Source organism: Diabrotica virgifera, chromosome 1 (genome assembly GCF_917563875.1).
Source record: "Diabrotica virgifera virgifera chromosome 1, PGI_DIABVI_V3a".
In the NCBI taxonomy this organism is placed as follows: domain Eukaryota; kingdom Metazoa; phylum Arthropoda; class Insecta; order Coleoptera; family Chrysomelidae; genus Diabrotica; species Diabrotica virgifera.
Genome location: NC_065443.1, coordinates 200,566,764 through 200,584,322, shown reverse-complemented (window position 1 = coordinate 200,584,322; position 17,559 = coordinate 200,566,764). Strand labels below are relative to the sequence as shown.

General features: G+C 32.2%; 1 protein-coding gene across 1 annotated transcript in view; it reads left to right on the top strand.

Annotated features, from left to right (window-relative positions):
* Window positions 1-223: 223 nt before the first annotated feature.
* The window catches only part of LOC114332421 (RNA-binding protein MEX3B), a 296,345-nt gene continuing 279,009 nt past the window's right edge, over window positions 224-17,559 (top strand). Inside the window, exon 1 of the mRNA XM_028282219.2 lies at window positions 224-808. Within this exon, the coding sequence (XP_028138020.1) occupies window positions 535-808 (274 nt within the window). The 5' untranslated portion in view covers window positions 224-534. The remainder of the gene's footprint in view (window positions 809-17,559) is intronic.

The window sequence follows — 17,559 nt, the reverse complement described above, 5'->3', positions numbered from 1 at the left end:
AATGAAAGCGTTATTAGTAATAAAATTGATGAGTAATAACGAGCAGTGAAAAATAACGCTAAAGATCATCTCTAGCGAAAGCACGTGTTTATTCTTTGTTTGCAATAAACAATTTATTTTGGCTCGGCTCCACCGCCAGACCGGTGTTAGTCGAACGAAGCACCGACCCCTCTTCGTTTCAAAATCGAACAGCACGACCGAACTGCCAATACCGCCTTGGGCTTTAAATTTCGCGGCCCGGCTTTTGACTGCGCATGCCCTCTGCCGGATTCTTGCGCACATGGCAAAGACCAACCACGCTGGGTAACCGAAAATCAGTCAGTATCAAATCAAGCAGGCAAGCGGATTGTTTCTGCTTGTATCTTAATAATACTAGAAAGTAGATATTAATATATTTTTGTACAAGTGAACCGTTTTTAATACTACTAGCGTCGTTTTTATGACTTAATATTCAGCAATCGAAGGTCTAGTGCTTAATATCAGCGACAATCAAGTTGGTTGTTATCGAAAAACTGTGTTTTCTCTGGTGTTAAAATGCCGGCGTCGAATCTTTTCGCTGAAATGGATCGCGGCAGTGGGATCGGCGATGAAAGGGCTCTACAACTAGCTCTGGAATTGTCAATGCTCGGTTTTAGCGAGCCTCTTCCTTCGGTTTCTGAGCCAGATAGCCCTGGAGATCTGAGTTCTTTCGTCAACCCTCTCGCGAATGTGGGCTTAGAGGAAGTCAGATCCAAGAAGTCACAGAACATGACCGAGTGTGTTCCCGTTCCCAGTTCGGAGCATGTGGCCGAAATCGTAGGCAGACAAGGTAAGTGCATTTTATCTAGAGCATTCACACATGAACTCATTATCTCTATGGTGAATTATAGGAAGTCAACCATTATTATGCATCATTCGGCATCGGGCATCGTTGTCCTAGTTACGGGATTTACTATTTTAATAAACGTATTTTGAACCAATTTGTCAACAACAATTGAAAAAGTTTCGTTTTTTTTTTGTTTCGAAACACTTACATGACAAAAAGTTCCTTTTATTATTATACACTCAAAAACAATCATTATAAAAATAATATTCATACCTACTATAACACTATTTAACTCACTAAGGATTATTTTTGTAATGCAAAATTATCGTTTTACATGACAAAAGATAGTCATGCAAAATTTAAGTATGAAAAATAAATACAGAAACCATAAAGGATCTAACCGTTTATAAGTAAAATGTTAAGTATATTTTTATTTTTCCTTGTTATTGTCACTTAATAAATTTTAGAATTAGAGATAACAGTGTAGTCAAAACCTTTTTTAATAATTTTTTTTATTTCTTTCTATACATTTTATTCAGTTTTTGGTTAATTTCCTCCTAAGATGAAATATTTCAAATAAAAATGCTTTATTATTGTTTTACATGACAAAAAAAGTCATGCAAAATTTAAGTTTGAACAACCATTAAATACAGAACATTAAAAACAACAATAAAATACAGAACAATAAAATACAGCTTTTTAAATGATCTAACGGTTATAAGAAAAATTCTAAGTATATTTTGGTATATTTTTATTTTTCCCTTGTTATTGTCACTTATACTAAAATTTTAGAATTAGATATAGTGTCGTCAACACCTTTGTTAATATTTTTTCTTATATTTCTTTTCTATAAATTGTACCTATTCAGTTTTGGTTAATCTTCTCATAAGATGAATGATTTTCAAATGAAAATTCTTTGATTCCGTTTTAATTTTATTATTAGTTTGATATAGTTTAATTTTTCTTTCTTCTGTTTTTCCTCATTTTTTTTTACTTTTTGGACCATTTTTCAATGAATTATTTCAATTTTGCTTATTATGATTAATTTAGTGTATGTACCTATATGTATTTCTAAGTGACAAACAAGATTTCACTGTTTCGAACTGCTTTTTACACTTTACTATCTTTACCTTACTTTCTTTCATAAATATACACAGCAATAAAACAGTATTTTACAAAAATTGTATTGAAGTGCTCTCTGTAGTTACTAATTGTACTTCTGTATCCAAATAAAAAAACAATCACATACTTCTGCTTTTTATGCTTAATTTCCCACAATTCAGCTCAACTGTTTTTGTTTATCTATGCAAAATTAACAGAGTGTATGTAGTACACTTAGTCTAATTTTTGTTCAGGTAAATGACCTGAACCCATTATTATGTTTATCATATTGTCATAAAACTGACAGACAAACAATAGCCTGCTAGATTAAAAAATTATCTTTTTGAAACTGAAGCTAATCTTCAAAATTCTATCCTCGTAGATCAAGGCCTCAAATATGGTGATCATAGAAAAAATGTTAGGTCTATTTTTAGCATTTTTGCTAACAAAATATTATTGCATTACAACTCGCTCAAAAAAGTATTTATTTTTGTACTGATGACTGATTTTAGATTATTTTTTACTTGTCTGGCATCATTTTCAGCTTCAAATTCTATTTCAGTGTTTATTTCATCTGATGGTGTTAAAATACCTATTTATTTCCAGCAGCTCCACTGTATTCTGTTTTCTATTCATTATAAAATAGATAAAGAAAAATTCTGGAACATATTTTTTCAAAACACTACCTAACATCAAGATCAGATATTAAAAAAGTCACCAGATCAACTATTTAAAAGTCTTTATTTTTACTTGTCTGACAACATTTTCAACTTACAATGTCATTTCATTTTTTATTTCATCTGATGGTGTGATGTGTACCTACTATCTATTTTCATCAACTGCATAGTATTCTGTTTTCTATTCATTATCATCTAGCTAGATAATGAAAAATTCTGAATCATATTTTTTCAAAACACCTTAAATGTTACAAGGAGCACTTCCAAATCATGATAATATACGATGTATAATATGCATTGTAAATCCCAAATCATGATTTACAAAGTTTATATACACATTGTAAATTATGATTCGGCAGTGCTCCTCGTAACATTCAACATGTCTTGGTTTTTGTTTATTTCTTGTGCATATTGTGATTTTAGTATACCTAACATCATGTTCAGATATTTTAAAAATTAGTCACTCAAAAACAATTTTACAAAACAGTATAATTGCTCTATAAGGAAGGAACTCAAGGAACCATATTTCTATATTTAAAACAATACACTAATTTATAAATTACCTTTTTTAGCTCAGTTAAGATAACACAACTTTTGTCAATGTTGTTACTTCATAAAGTAATAGCAATATATTTTTATTTTGAAAAGGTTGGTTACGTTAATGCATAGATTATCATTTTATTGGACTTTATGATAACAATACAATGTGAGGTATTTGACTATAATATGTATATAGTGTTAATTCATAAATACAGTAGTATCAGTGTACTGTGTAGGTATATTGTTTTTGAAGATAGAAGATTTTCTGTGAATTAAAAAATCTTCACAAGATACAGATATACATTTACATACATGCAGACAAATGCAAAAAATATTTTAATATGTTTCTTGTCTCATTTGTTTTGCTATACATACTTAGCTATAAGGTTTTTCAATAATAATTGTTTGTCCTGATGTCACAGGAAATATTTGTTTCAAAGTGAATCACAACCTATACTACTCTGGTTGATATGAACATATATTTATTTTATTTCTTGTATTATTAACACATACATATATGGTGGTTGTGTAAAAAATTGAAGGAAAAATCATGGAGCAAGAAACATCATTATGTGTCCAAAACATATCCTGGGTGTACCTATTAAAAACGTCAAATTAAACTGTTCTGTTTCTCCACTATGCAGGCAGTTCAATGTATTATTGAAAGATATTTTTTCATTGGTGAAATAAATTAATCTCACAATAGTTGTGTGCATTTGGAAATAAAACATGAATCAAATAAAAATGTTTCATATTACTAGGTAGTTTATTACACTTACCACACTTTAATTAATTAGACTCAAAAGAACAATTACTTTTGGGCTTCAATTAAATCGTCACAAATATTTTCAATCTTTGAAATATTTCTTCTAATTTTGTAAATATTCAAACAAACCTTTGTAAATATTCTGTTGTGAAATTTCCCAGTACCCCAAGCTGTCGGAAGTAGGAAAATTCCTTTATCCCTTATAAAATATCAGGGGTACCCTTAAATCCTGCATAAGTTACTTCATATATTAATTATTGTGAATGAATTTTAAAATGGAAGTCCAAGTATACCATACGAAACCTTTGTCCATCTACAACCTCCTTTTTGTACCTTATGCCCCTTAGAGCTATTGTAAAGATCTTATCTTAGAATATATTTTGGGATGTTGTTTTATGTATTATGTATCTATTTTTGTAACATATTTGTCTTTATAATCAAGTATATTCAAATGGGAAATAAGCCACAATTTTACCTAAAAATGATTTTATTAACGTTTCGACGCCCAAGTCGGGTGTCGTTGTCAAAAACGATATATAATTTAACCCGACTTGGGCGTCGAAACGTTAATAAAATCATTTTTAGGTAAAATTGTGGCTTATTTCCCATTTGAATATACTTGATTATAAAAATGCCACAAGAAAATAGCTTCAGAACAACATATTTGTCTTTTTTCCTAACTTATTAATTCCGGTAGTTTCTTCTCCAAATCTTTTGTTTATGTTTGCCTATAAAGAGATTTTCGATTGTGAAATCCACTTCTTACTTCTTTGAAAGCTTATTCTGCCATAGTAGTCTGGACAAGTTTTATAATCTTTTTGCAATCAAGACAGAGTATTAAATCACAATTGTAAGAAGATTTACAACATGGGCGTTTCAAATAAAATATGTATTTTAGAAGAGTCTGCCACTACAAAAAATATTGAGACTTTTGCCTGTGCCCACTGGTATTGAGGAAGTACAACAATAGCTGACCATTATTAACAATAGCAGACTCTTATTTTAATCCCTCTTAAGACTCTGACCGGCTAAACTTTGAGGACAATTTTTGTGTATTCATATATGAATTAATATTTTTTTTGTAATATGTAATTTTAAACTCTGAAGAAAATTTATTTATCACACACTAATTTTATATTTTGTATTCAAAAAATATTTGTTGGTTACTATGTAAAACAACTTTGAAAATTTGTTTGTGAATATACCTAACTTACCTTGATTTTTACTGTAAAAAGGATTGAAAAGCTCACCTAACCAATGATTTCAGCTGTTCTTTCACAATATTTCTTTCACTTTCATAGTATGTATTATCAACATTCCAGATTTTGCGTGCAAATTTAACATATTTTACAATTTTCTTTAGTCGCACGTATAATAGGGAACTTTCTGACAATACTTTTCCATCTTTTAATTTAAATCTCAAGCTATATTTTTCTTTGAACGTTATACCCATAACAGTTCAGTAGAGTTTAGTTGGCAGTGGTATCAATATTTTTGCAACTTCATCCACTACCCACCCTTTTGGAAGCTTTTTTTATTTTACAATTTGTAGCAATTCAATTTTTACTGATTTTTCTGGAAAACTAACACCAACACTTCATGATGTCCTGTTTCGTTTAAGAAGTATATCTATCTAATCAGCCCTAAACATCCTTCCTTGGATATAGGCCATTAGGCCTCCTCTTCCAAGCCTCTCTATCTTGGGCATTCCGACCATCGCATCTGTGGCCTTCCCCTTTTCCGTTTGTGGTGTGCGTGCCTTTAAGAAGTATTTGGCCGGAAAAGAAGAATTTGACGGGAATGATAACTACAATTTATAGCGTTATCCATTGCTACCACCAAACATAAACTTAAGGGGCGTTTAAACACAGCGATAAATCAAACAACTTATCAAGGTCAATCGAGTTGTTGCAACTTATCATTGTGTGTAAACGGTGCATCGCACAACTTATCAAAGTTGGAGTTGGGTTGAAGGTGGTATCGCATTGAATCGCAGCGTCTAAACAGCGTTTCAACTTGTCATCACAACTAGTTGCTGTGACTTATCGTTGTGTTTAAACGACGCTTTACAAACGTTACCTTTTGGTAACACTTCTATTATTTGCTGGAAATATTCTGCAAAAAACTGTTCCTATCCTAATGGTAGTCTCTTGTTTCTTTAGAATGAAATATGAAAGAACCACCTAAAAAGCTGTTCATTTACAATATGTCTGTTATTATTAGGCGTCATCCTTTATCGGAAGGAACCTTTAATCCTGTATGCCTGGATTGTGTCCTTCCACATTTTATCCACTGTTTCATCGTTCACCCAAGTTTTGTCTAAATAAAATATTAGTTTACTTTCTGCACATTATTCAAGAATGGTTCTGATGTAGCTCCGTCTCCAATACACAACGAATTGTATTACACACAAATGTCTGTTCAGCCTTCAGAAATATACTAAAATTATAACAAAGATGCACTAGAAATAAAAAAAGCACGACACATTGAATATTACGAGGAGCACTCCCGAATCATGATACATATTATGTATAAACTTTGTAAACCATGATTTGAGATTTTCAATGTATATACATTGTAAATCATGTTTTGGGAGTGCTCCTTGTAAAAGTCGGTAACTTTCGTCTGACGCATGGAGGTGTAGCGAGTTAACGCAGTGATGTTAAACCATTTATGCATAAACATTACATCGACCGGTAACACAGCAGAGTTCTGCTCCACGTAATGTAGAGCCACATCCAGAGCTTTAGTGGCAACTGCGTGTGACACTCGATCTGGCAGAAAAACTTCTTTCTCGCTTTCTTCTTCATTAGTGCTGCCTTAAGGTTGAACCAAGTCTACAATGTCTTCATCCGTAAATTATTCGTGCCCATTGTCGTCAGCTTCAATACATTTTGTAATTGCACTTTCTTCTTTGTTTTCACATTTTGAAAGTTGTGTTACGACTTCTAGATCATCTTGTAATGGAGCTTCTTCAAATTGTAAATCTGGCCACAACTTCTTCCATTATTTTGTAATTAAAGTCTAAGGGCTGTTGTCCCAGGCCTCAGCCACTCGATAAATACGGTGATTTTTTTTTCAGGTTGTCAGTAGTGGACGGCTTTCCTCGCCTTCTAATACAGTCCGTACCAAATTTTTTCTATAGTACAGTTGTATAAACTGCAGAATACAGTTCATGAGTACAGTCCATGAGTTGCAATAAGGTGGTGGTCATATTTGGTGGTAGGAAAACAGCTTTTCCACTTCCTTACTGAATATCGAAACGGATGGAACTAATTGTTTTTCAAATCATTCCTTAAAAAGTGCACTAATCATCCATGCTTTCCAGGCTAACTTTCGGATAATCCGAACCGGCTGTTCCCCCAATTAGATCGGATTTTCGGGGTTCTACTGTAGTTTTCTTACTAATTTTCAACATGTACAAGCCTCCATTGATTCGGAAGGTTCAAAATTATCAACGGTGTCTGTTCTGCTTTAGTTATGACAAAATAATATATCTTTTCTAATCATTTAAAAAGCCATCATTTCCAAATATGTAATGTAATACTCCACACATATTTTCAAGTAAATGATAGAATTGTTTGCTTTATATCTCAGCTGATAATGAAATATCAAAATGCATATGCCCCACCAACGTTCACAAATAAATAAACTATTTTGATAACGCCACACATCTGGTAGTTTATTATCTACTAGGCCAGTGTTTTAGTTTATATTTAGAGTTTCTTTGAGTGAAAGGTTTGGTAATATGTATTTCTAGATAGTGTAATCAATAAATACAAAATGAAGCATGGATGCAACTGTGATTATAAGTGTAAAAGCAGCAACTATCTTCAACTCAAAAGAATTTCTTATAACATCGCAAATCTAACTGCTTCTTAGACGAAACACAATTTACTTCTTTTTCCAACATTAAATCTGTCAAAACCTGTGTTATATTATTGTGTCTGTAATTTTCTTTGGTTTTTTTCCTTTATTTTTTCCTAGTTCCAGATTCGTTTGAATTCCATACTTTTTCTGTATTAGATACGTTATAAAATAAAAAGTGTCTTTATTAATATATATTATTTATTTACTCACATTATTACCCTCCTGTACCCACCTATTGTATAAATTTTTTCATCATTATTTTGCTCCATTGATCAGTTTTTACCTGTTAATGCAATTTATTCCACTGCGTATGCCTACCATGTCTTATTTGATCCATTTTTGGACAAGTGCCTTGCCATGTTTACTCCACTATTGGAACGATGGTTTCAATGCTGTCATCATTTCCAAATCTTCATCTTTCTCTCTCTATTTCCTTGGTTATGCCATGCCGTGTTTGGCTTGTATATCGTCGGTATACTGCGGAAACCAGATAAATGACAAATTTTAATATATTGAGTTAGGTATACCAAAATTCTCAGCTTTTTACGCTCTACATACAGGTAAAACCCAATAAATGATACGACTTACAATTCAGCAGATAATTTGTGTAATAAACAAATAAGTTACACCTAACCAACTTTTAATTTTCAAATAAAACAATATATCGCTACTTACTTCCATAAAATCTAAATTACTTCTGTTGCATGTAAAACCAACTAAGCGCACATATATATTTGCCGGACAACAATATATTTCTACTGCTGTATAATACCATATTCAGTAAAAAGGTGATAAGTGTCTTTAATACAGTGTAATTTATTTTGATTTACAGGTAAAACCAGGTAAATGATCGCACCTCGATCTTAATCAGCTAGGTCTCTCAACTATTTCAAACTAATGATAGAATATTATTTCTGATATATGCATGTTTCACTAGCATATCGAATATTAAACACAACTGGTACGGTTAATTCAAAATAAAGCACTAAACTTTAAAAACGTTTTTTCTCGATTTCGGTATTCCGACATTTATCTGGTTTTCGTAGTATACCGACGATATGTCTGTTTTAGTACATTTGCCTTTTCATTGATCAAGAGCTTCTAGAAGCTCTTCATACACGCTATGAACCTTCCTATCAACTCTTTTTTTCTCTACTATTTGGTCCTTTTAAAAGAGTTGTATAAAACCCTTTTTTAGCGTACTAAAAATAGAGTATTGTATTTAAAAGGTAATTAATTGATATATTGCCACATTCGACAATAAATCAATACATTGGTCCTTTCAAATCCGTTTTTCATTGCATAATATATCTACAGGATCATCCTGCTAATTAAAAACATGTATTTACATAGCCTGCTGATGGAAATTGAATTCTGCGTCGACAGATACACGTAGGTGTACCTATACTTCCATGAAAACCATTTGGGCGTAAGTACAGTCGATAATTGGTTGCAAAGCAACGACACGTTATTAGCAAAATATCATTAATTAGTTATTCTAGGTATTAGAAGAGAATCCTTTTATTTGAGCCACTGAAGATGTTTTTATACTTAATTGAAAAATGCGAGATCTTTTGTAAAAGGTATATTTAAAATTCCCTAAAGGGTTACATTACATCACATAATGTTTTCGGATTAAAAAATCCATCATCAGTGTTAAATAAAAGCCAATAATGTGCATACCTGAGCCACCAAAATGTTTTGGTAAAACCCTTTAAATGTTGAAAATTGTTATGGCAACTGGAGTTGCCATTCAAACTCCAATATATGATGTTTCATTCCTTAAATCCAAACCACGGTGGAAGAGTCCTCTGTTGCCCTGGATAATATCCAGGAATATTTGCAACCACATCACTAAATATTATTAAAAATATGTAGTATGTATATCATAACAATTTTTAACATTTAAAGGGTTTTTACCCAAAACATGTTGGTGACTCGGGCATGCACATTATTGGCTTTTATTAATACTGATGATGGATTGTTAAATCCGAAAACGTTGTGTGATGTAGTGTAACCCTTATTTAGGGAATTTTAAATATACCTTTTACAAAGGATCTAGTATTTTTGTGATTAATGGTATACAGCCAGCTACAGGAATTTTATTTTCCTCGTGGTTTTTTGTCTTTATAATTCTTATTATATAAATATACTTAAGGACAGAGACAGTCTCAGATAGTGTCAGATATACATATTCAGGCGTTTTTCTTTCCTTTTTGCTAGTTTATTCCAGTGGAAAATGCGTCTGGGGCTCAAAATTTAAATTGACCATTGTGGATTGTGGCCACCGTCTCTCTGTTGTAGGTCTAGAGAATTTAGCGATATTGAACCCTTGGAAAGTATCTTAACAATTGGTGAGGACCGTGATAGGGCTGAATAGGAAAGAAAATCCTTCTTGAAATCCTTTTTTAAGTAGGGATTTCTAACTATATAAATGCAGATAGTTTTCTTAGACCCTGTGTGCCAATTCAAAGACGTAGTTTTACAATGTATCATCATCAAAGTATCAGTAGGATTAAGGATTAATTCGAATTAAGATATTGTCAAATAACAGAACACATTTTTCTTTGTTATCAAGACGACAAGACGAAGAACTATAACAAGCACCAATGTAAATGCCTCAATTACAATAAGAAAAAGCACAATAGAACAAGTTCACAAATAACAGAAGAAACAACACAATATCAAATTAATTTTGGCAGAATTCGATATATTAAGCTTCATATTGAAAAACCCAAACGGCCAATATATTTTATTTGAAGAACAGTAATAATGAATATTTATAAAATCGCAATGTTCAAGTGTCACTTGGAATCGGTGCAATGGCACATGGAAAGTGCAGTATTTTTTATTGACATAAATATCTTGATTACACAAAGATTTGGCGTGGATGCTGTGTTGGCTGTTTGTTTGTTTTAATGTTCGTGACATTTAAAAATCCTCAATTACCTGGAAAAGCTACAGATGAGACTGCTATTATAGACTTGTTACAACAATAAGAGTATCATAGAATTTCCCGATTTGAATGAAAATATTGAACAGTGCCTATATATTCACGGCCAAAGCTCCATTATTTACTTTACTTTGACTTTTTAAACCTTCCCGGTATGTTTGGCCCAATGTTTACACTTCTTTGGATTGCCTCTGTAGTCTGTAGTCCAATGTATACATTCATCCATTTTTGGAAGTGCATTCGAAAAAACAATGTAACTTTCACTGCCCATTGTGTATAATTCGAGTACGAGCATTACCTCCGAAACCGCATCGCGCTATTACACAGTCGATGAGAATGAGTGAGGTGCTTGCTTGAGCTAATTCATAACTTCCTGCCATCGTTGTTGGTAGTGTGGATACGGTGGAATGACTAATGTTGGTTTACGGTTTGAATTTAAAAATGTTTATGGCGTCAGTGTTATTCATTGTTAGTAAAAGAGTCTTATAACAACATGCAGTTGAAGAATTAATGATAGAGGAAGCACGGGCAGGTTTAAGAAAATTAGTAGATATTGCAGGATAATGTTAAAGAGTAAAAAAGCAACATAATAGAAGTGAAAATGAAGGCTGAATAAATAAACTGTTTAAAACCCAATTTTCTTTCGTTTTATGTAATTATAACATCATGGGAGTAAGAACAATTAAAATTTTCGTCACTTTGGTCAATACTAAAAAATTATTTCCCGTTCGTATAGTTAGGTATAGGGTGATATGACCCGTATGCGCGCCAATTGAGAATATAAAATTCTCAATTGTATGCCAAAAAATGCGCAATAACTACCTAGTAAAACATACCAAATTTCAACATCGGATATCTCGGAAACGAAGCATTTGCGGACATAATATGTGTATATAGTATTTTTACTACAAAAACGTTATTACGTAGGTCAAAATTTTTGACGTAAGAGAACTGTCAAAACATTAGAATGTGACTTTTCATTATTGCTATGTTTATTATAAACACGGCAATAATGAAAAGTCACATTCTAATGTTTTGACAGTTCTCTTACGTCAAAAATTTTGACCTACGTAATAACGTTTTTTTAGTAAAAATACTATATAACAAACTGTCATTATTTTTTCATGTAGAATTACCCCTTAAAATTTACTGCACTTATTTAGGAACACCCTGTATTGATGAAGAACATGGCTAGTGTAGCCAAGTTTTTTATTATCCAACATAAGCGAATGAATCAAAAAACAGAATGTAAAGCAAACCTAAGGCTATAGTTGGGTTTTAATTTCAGTATTTTATACCTAAATGCTATAATTTCCACGAGTTGCGGTGAACTTAGAGAAAAAAACACAGTTTGATTGGTATAGTCCAGTGGTTCCCAACCTTTTATGTCTGGCGACCCACCTTCTGATGTTTTTTCATATTCGCGACCCATCCCTCATCCATGATTATATATATGTACGTTATTCAGCTACTGTAAGATCTACGCCACGACCCACCTGAAATCCGCCCGCGACCCACTGCACAGTGGTGAATTTTGCCGAAAACCTGGCCAAAATGCAAAAATTTAAGTTAATATATTCCGAGAAATTTTATATGAATCTTGCTCTGTAGGTTTCGGAGGATCATAAACGGCCGTTGAGGGTAGAACAATACAAGCATATCACATATTTATATTAGTGTAAATTTGGGATTGAACGAAAGCGGACCGAATAAAATTAAAGTGTGTTATACAATTGAGGCATTATTAGGTTTTCGTTTAAAACTATAGACGTGTATTATTTTGTTATTTTATAATGGATGCTTTTTCTTGAGGTATGGGAATTATTTCAATACGCTCTTTAGATTCTTTTTCCTAACATAAACTTTATTTACAACATATTTACAAAATGATGTCAAGAATCTTCAATCGTTTTCTGTTTACCAAGTTTTAAAATTGGAAAAGTAAAAAAGTCAGCTTTGGTCAGCAAAGTTTTTTTGCTTAATAAATAATTCAATATGTATATAAATATTCCTCAAGAAATCATCTGCAACAAGTTGCAAACTTAGCGGAATTCTTCATTTTAAAAAACTGTAACATGCTGGAGAATTTCTACATTAAGAGACTTTAATGTTATGGTCAGTTAATACAGTAAGAACAAAATATGAAGCAGCTGATCCAGTAAATTTACAGATTTTTTACACAAAAACTGCAGTTTTTTATTATTTTTTTGCTTTCTTCTTCTTTTTTTTAATCTTTAAGTCATTTTACCTTTATGTATAATAGGTCTGTCTTTTTGCTTGCTTATTTTTATATTTTTTAATAATTTTGGTCGTGTGAGTCTAAAAATTTTGCCTTTTTTTTTTAAAATAAAATGCATAAATGATACTTTATATTAAGAAGCCAAAAATAGGTAGGTCAACTTATATAATGGATCCGATTAATTATAATTATTACCTACCAATGTGTGGCTTCTTAACACAAAGTTTGGTTTATGCATTTCATTTTTAATAAATTAAAATTTTTGGCTAACACGACCAAAATTGAATCGTTTATTTCAGAAAGGGGTCAAGTGGCAAGTATCTACTTTTGAGAAAATCAAGTTTACACACTGTTTACATTCAACAAACAATCACTTTATATAAAATAAAAATTCTACCTAACAACCTAGAGTATTTGTCAAAAAGTGTTGTATTTTTTTAAAATGTAACTTATTAATTTGTTTAAGAAAAAAAAATTAATTTTTTGCACTCATTTTGTCAAGATTTGTCACTTGACCCCTTTCTGAAGTAAACGATTCAATTATTAAAACATATAAAAGTAAGGAAGCAAAAACATAGGATTATATATAAGAGTAAAATGACTTAAAGATTAAGAAAAAGAAGAAGAAAGCAAAAAAAATAACAAAAAACGGCGGTTCCTGTGTAAAAAAAACTGTAAATTTACTGGATCATGTGCTTCATATTTTGTTCTGACCATAAAACATTAAAGTCTTTTCATGTACAAATTCTCCAGCATGTTATATTTTTTTAAAATGAAAAATTCCGCTAAGGATTCATTTGGCTGCAGATGATTTTTTGAGTAATATTTATATACATTTTGAACTACTTATTAAGCAAAATATCTTTGCTGAGCAAAGTAGACTTTTTTAATTTTCCCTTTTTAAATCTTTGAAAACTTAAAACGATTGAAAATTCTTGCCAATTTACAAACATGTTGTAAATAAAGTCTATTTTACGAAAAAAATACAGACCAAAAAGTTTATTAAAATACTCCACTTACCTCCAGACACAGCATCCACTATAAACTAACAAAATAATATATACGTCTATAGTTCTAAATGAAAACCAAACAATGCCCCAATATTATTGTATAACACACTTAATTTTTATTTGGTCCGCTGTCGTTCAATCACAACTTAACACTAATATAAATATATGATCTCATAAGCGCCCATGCCCGTGGGCATGACCACTGCCCCCCTAGCTTTTCTGTTGCTTTAAACTATAATATATTGTCATCCAAAGTATACAAAATGTAATGTGCAACATCTTCACGTCTGGCCCCTCCTCTAAAAAATTTTTAGATGGACGCCCATGCATGATCTGCTTGTACTGTTCTACCCTTAACGGCCATTTATGATTCTCAAAAACCTACAGAGCAAGGTTCATATAAAATTTCTCAGGGTATACCTATAAACTTAGATTTTTACATTTTGGCCAGGTTTTCGGCGAAATTCACCACTGTGCACTGGTGGGTCGCGACCCACCGGTTGGGAAACGCTGGTATAGTCGGTTCGCTAAACTCAGAGACAACTGGTTAGTGATGTTAGTATTTTTGCCAATTTCGTAAAATTGGCAAAAAATAATTACTAAATAGTTAATAATTACTAAATATGTAGTTAGTAATTTTGCCAATTTTGTCAAAATTGGCCAAAAACAAAAAAATTACCTACTAGAATCACTTGTCAGTTGTGTCCGAGTTTAGCGAACAGACTATACACTCGGTATACAATGACAATTTACCTGTCTATGGTGTATTCCACGAATATACGACTGTTTTGGATTATCGCGACAACGAATATTTTAGTGTGCAGCATAAGAAGTACTAAAGTATTTTGCTGTAATAATTACTCCAACAAACAATATAATTTGCAATTTACTTTCGTTCTTCATATTTTGCACAGTAAAATATTCGTTGTCGCGATAATCCAAGAGGGTCGTATATTCGTGGAATGGGGTATAGCAACAATATTATCACAGCCACATTGTTAAAGAATAAGGCATTATTAAAAAAGGACATTATTAAAAAATCACTTAAATCCGACAACAGGTTTAGGAAATTCGAGACATCAAAAATGACCCATTCTTAAGGTGGTGCGTTAATTTATTGGAGTAAGTAGTGTATTTCTCTATGTATAATAGGTATTTATGAAACAGTTCCTGAAGTATGCTTTTTGCGAACGCACGCGATGTTTAGAGCACGAGAGACAGCGGGGCGAGTGCTATACATCGCGTTAGTTCGGAAAAAGTACTTCACGCACAGTTTCATACAATATTTTATCTACGATAAACAAATAAAAAAACTGTAACTCTTCGTCACTGGAATTCATTTCTATTCTACAATTTTTAGAACTTTGACATTTAAAAATTCTAACTTCTTTCAAACCACAAAACTGTCAAAACTTTTGTTGTAATTTATTCCTCACATGTCATCACCATGACAACGCGAAAGTTAAGGATATTTGATTATATGAATGTGTGCCAAAAAACAGTGCGAAGGAGTAAATCCCATTTAAAATACATTGCTACTTCACGCACACTTTAAATCCTTCACGCACTGCTATCCATAATGGCAGTTTTCACAAACTAAAAACTTAAACATAATATGAGATAGAGTAGATAAATATACTTATTAGTACTAGACACAACTTGCTATTAACTCAAGATAAACTGGAAATGTATGAAATTTATGGTAATTCTTGAATGTTCGTTCCGTACTTTCACAGTACAGATGATGAATATTCATATAGAATTTTACGTTTTTGAGCTTCCGAGCAATCACTTTGTAAAATATAACTTTATTTGGAATCAAGTGGCTACAAAAAAAAACAATTTAAAAACTTATTAACATTCGCAATCACCGTCAAAAGGAATAAGCAAGACCACCAACAAATTCATATTCCAATAATCAAAGGAAAATAATAATCCGGGCACGAAAAGAAGCAGAGAAGCGGACATTCATCCTCGAATTTCATAAAAAAATACTCTTACCTTCCGATATTCTATTTCATGCAGGCCCTAAACAATTAAAGAGACGGATTTTTATGGAAACGCCCTACCGGGATGAAATTCTATATTTTGTCGTGCGAAAAATCGATCGAAATTCGATGCTATGTCGATCCCAGGATGTGCAATGAATGGCCTTTGTTCGCGTGGTTGCATGTTATTCTATACAATGACGGGCAAAAAGACAATTTTGAAGACCCAACAGGAACATTGCTACCTGGCCTAACCATATGTTTCTCGGAATTATCAAAATTAAAAAAAAAAATCACTGTTAAACAATGGTGGTCCTTCGTGCATAACGACTTGCAGCGAAAAGTTTTCCAGAATGTACCTAATTTGTATTTATTTATTTTAATTGTCAGTACAACCTTACAATTTAAACTTACGTACTTTAACCGTTGATAGATGAATATACCCCTCTATATAATTTATCAATCAACGCTTTTTTAACCATGTTTGTTAAGTTCCGAAGATGGTTCACTATTCACAACTACTTTGGTAATATTTTACGTTTCGAATTTGTTTATTTCAACTTCAAAGATCAGCATGTGCGACCATATATAGACGGATGGCCCTTATACATTCATATTTGTTGTGTATGTACTTGCTATTAATTTCTTCTTGTAGTTTGTTTCTTTCGCACTGTTATCCAATAGTGCCAATATTCTTACTTGAACTCATATTTTCTTCTGTTCATAATGGTTCAGAAATGACACTAGCATCTAACAGCTATATTAAAATTAACAACTTTACCCGCCCATTATAATAATAGGTTCAATCTATACTGTAGTAATGATAATATTAAATACCATGTAGAGATGTGAGTACTTCAGAATAACTGAAACGGTTCAGATAACAGAACGTAACAAGTTTTATTTTTGACCAGAAAAGATTACATAATTATAATATTTACATGATGATATCTACCTTTATTTAAATCAAAAATAACACAATTAACAACAACTTGACCTATTCCACTGTGACCTTTTCAGATCTATTATATACTAAGGATTTTCACAGGTTTACTTGATACAACCGTTCTCTCCAGTTCTTTCTGTTTTGCCAGTCCCCTTCCTGTATATTTCTTGTTTCCATTGCTTCGTCCATTTCATCTCTGAAAGCTCTTCGAGGTCTGCCTCTCTTCCTTCGTCCTATCGGGCTCCACTCTGTTATTCTATTTATCCTGCAACTTCTCCTTAGGAATTCCATCTGAGATTCAGATCTATTTTGGTCCTCTGACCCTAGATTACATTCTCTAGCTTACATACATGTTATCAGCTTGTATTTCTACACCTGATTTAGATAGGCTGTATTGATTTTACCTACCAAGTTAGGGGTATCTATTGTGGTGGATATTAAATGAGAAATAGCCCAACAATCAAGAGCTAAGGGCGCGCATCGGAAAAACTACATCCACTTTCAACTGGATGGGATCTTCTTCAAGAGTCACAATCTTGGACATTGAATGAAGATATTTGCAGAAAATTGGTAGCATTAATTCGAGATATGGCTACATCGGATAATACTTAAAACCTCGTGGACTGGCCGAGTCACAAATGAGGTTCTGATCTGATGAGAGTGA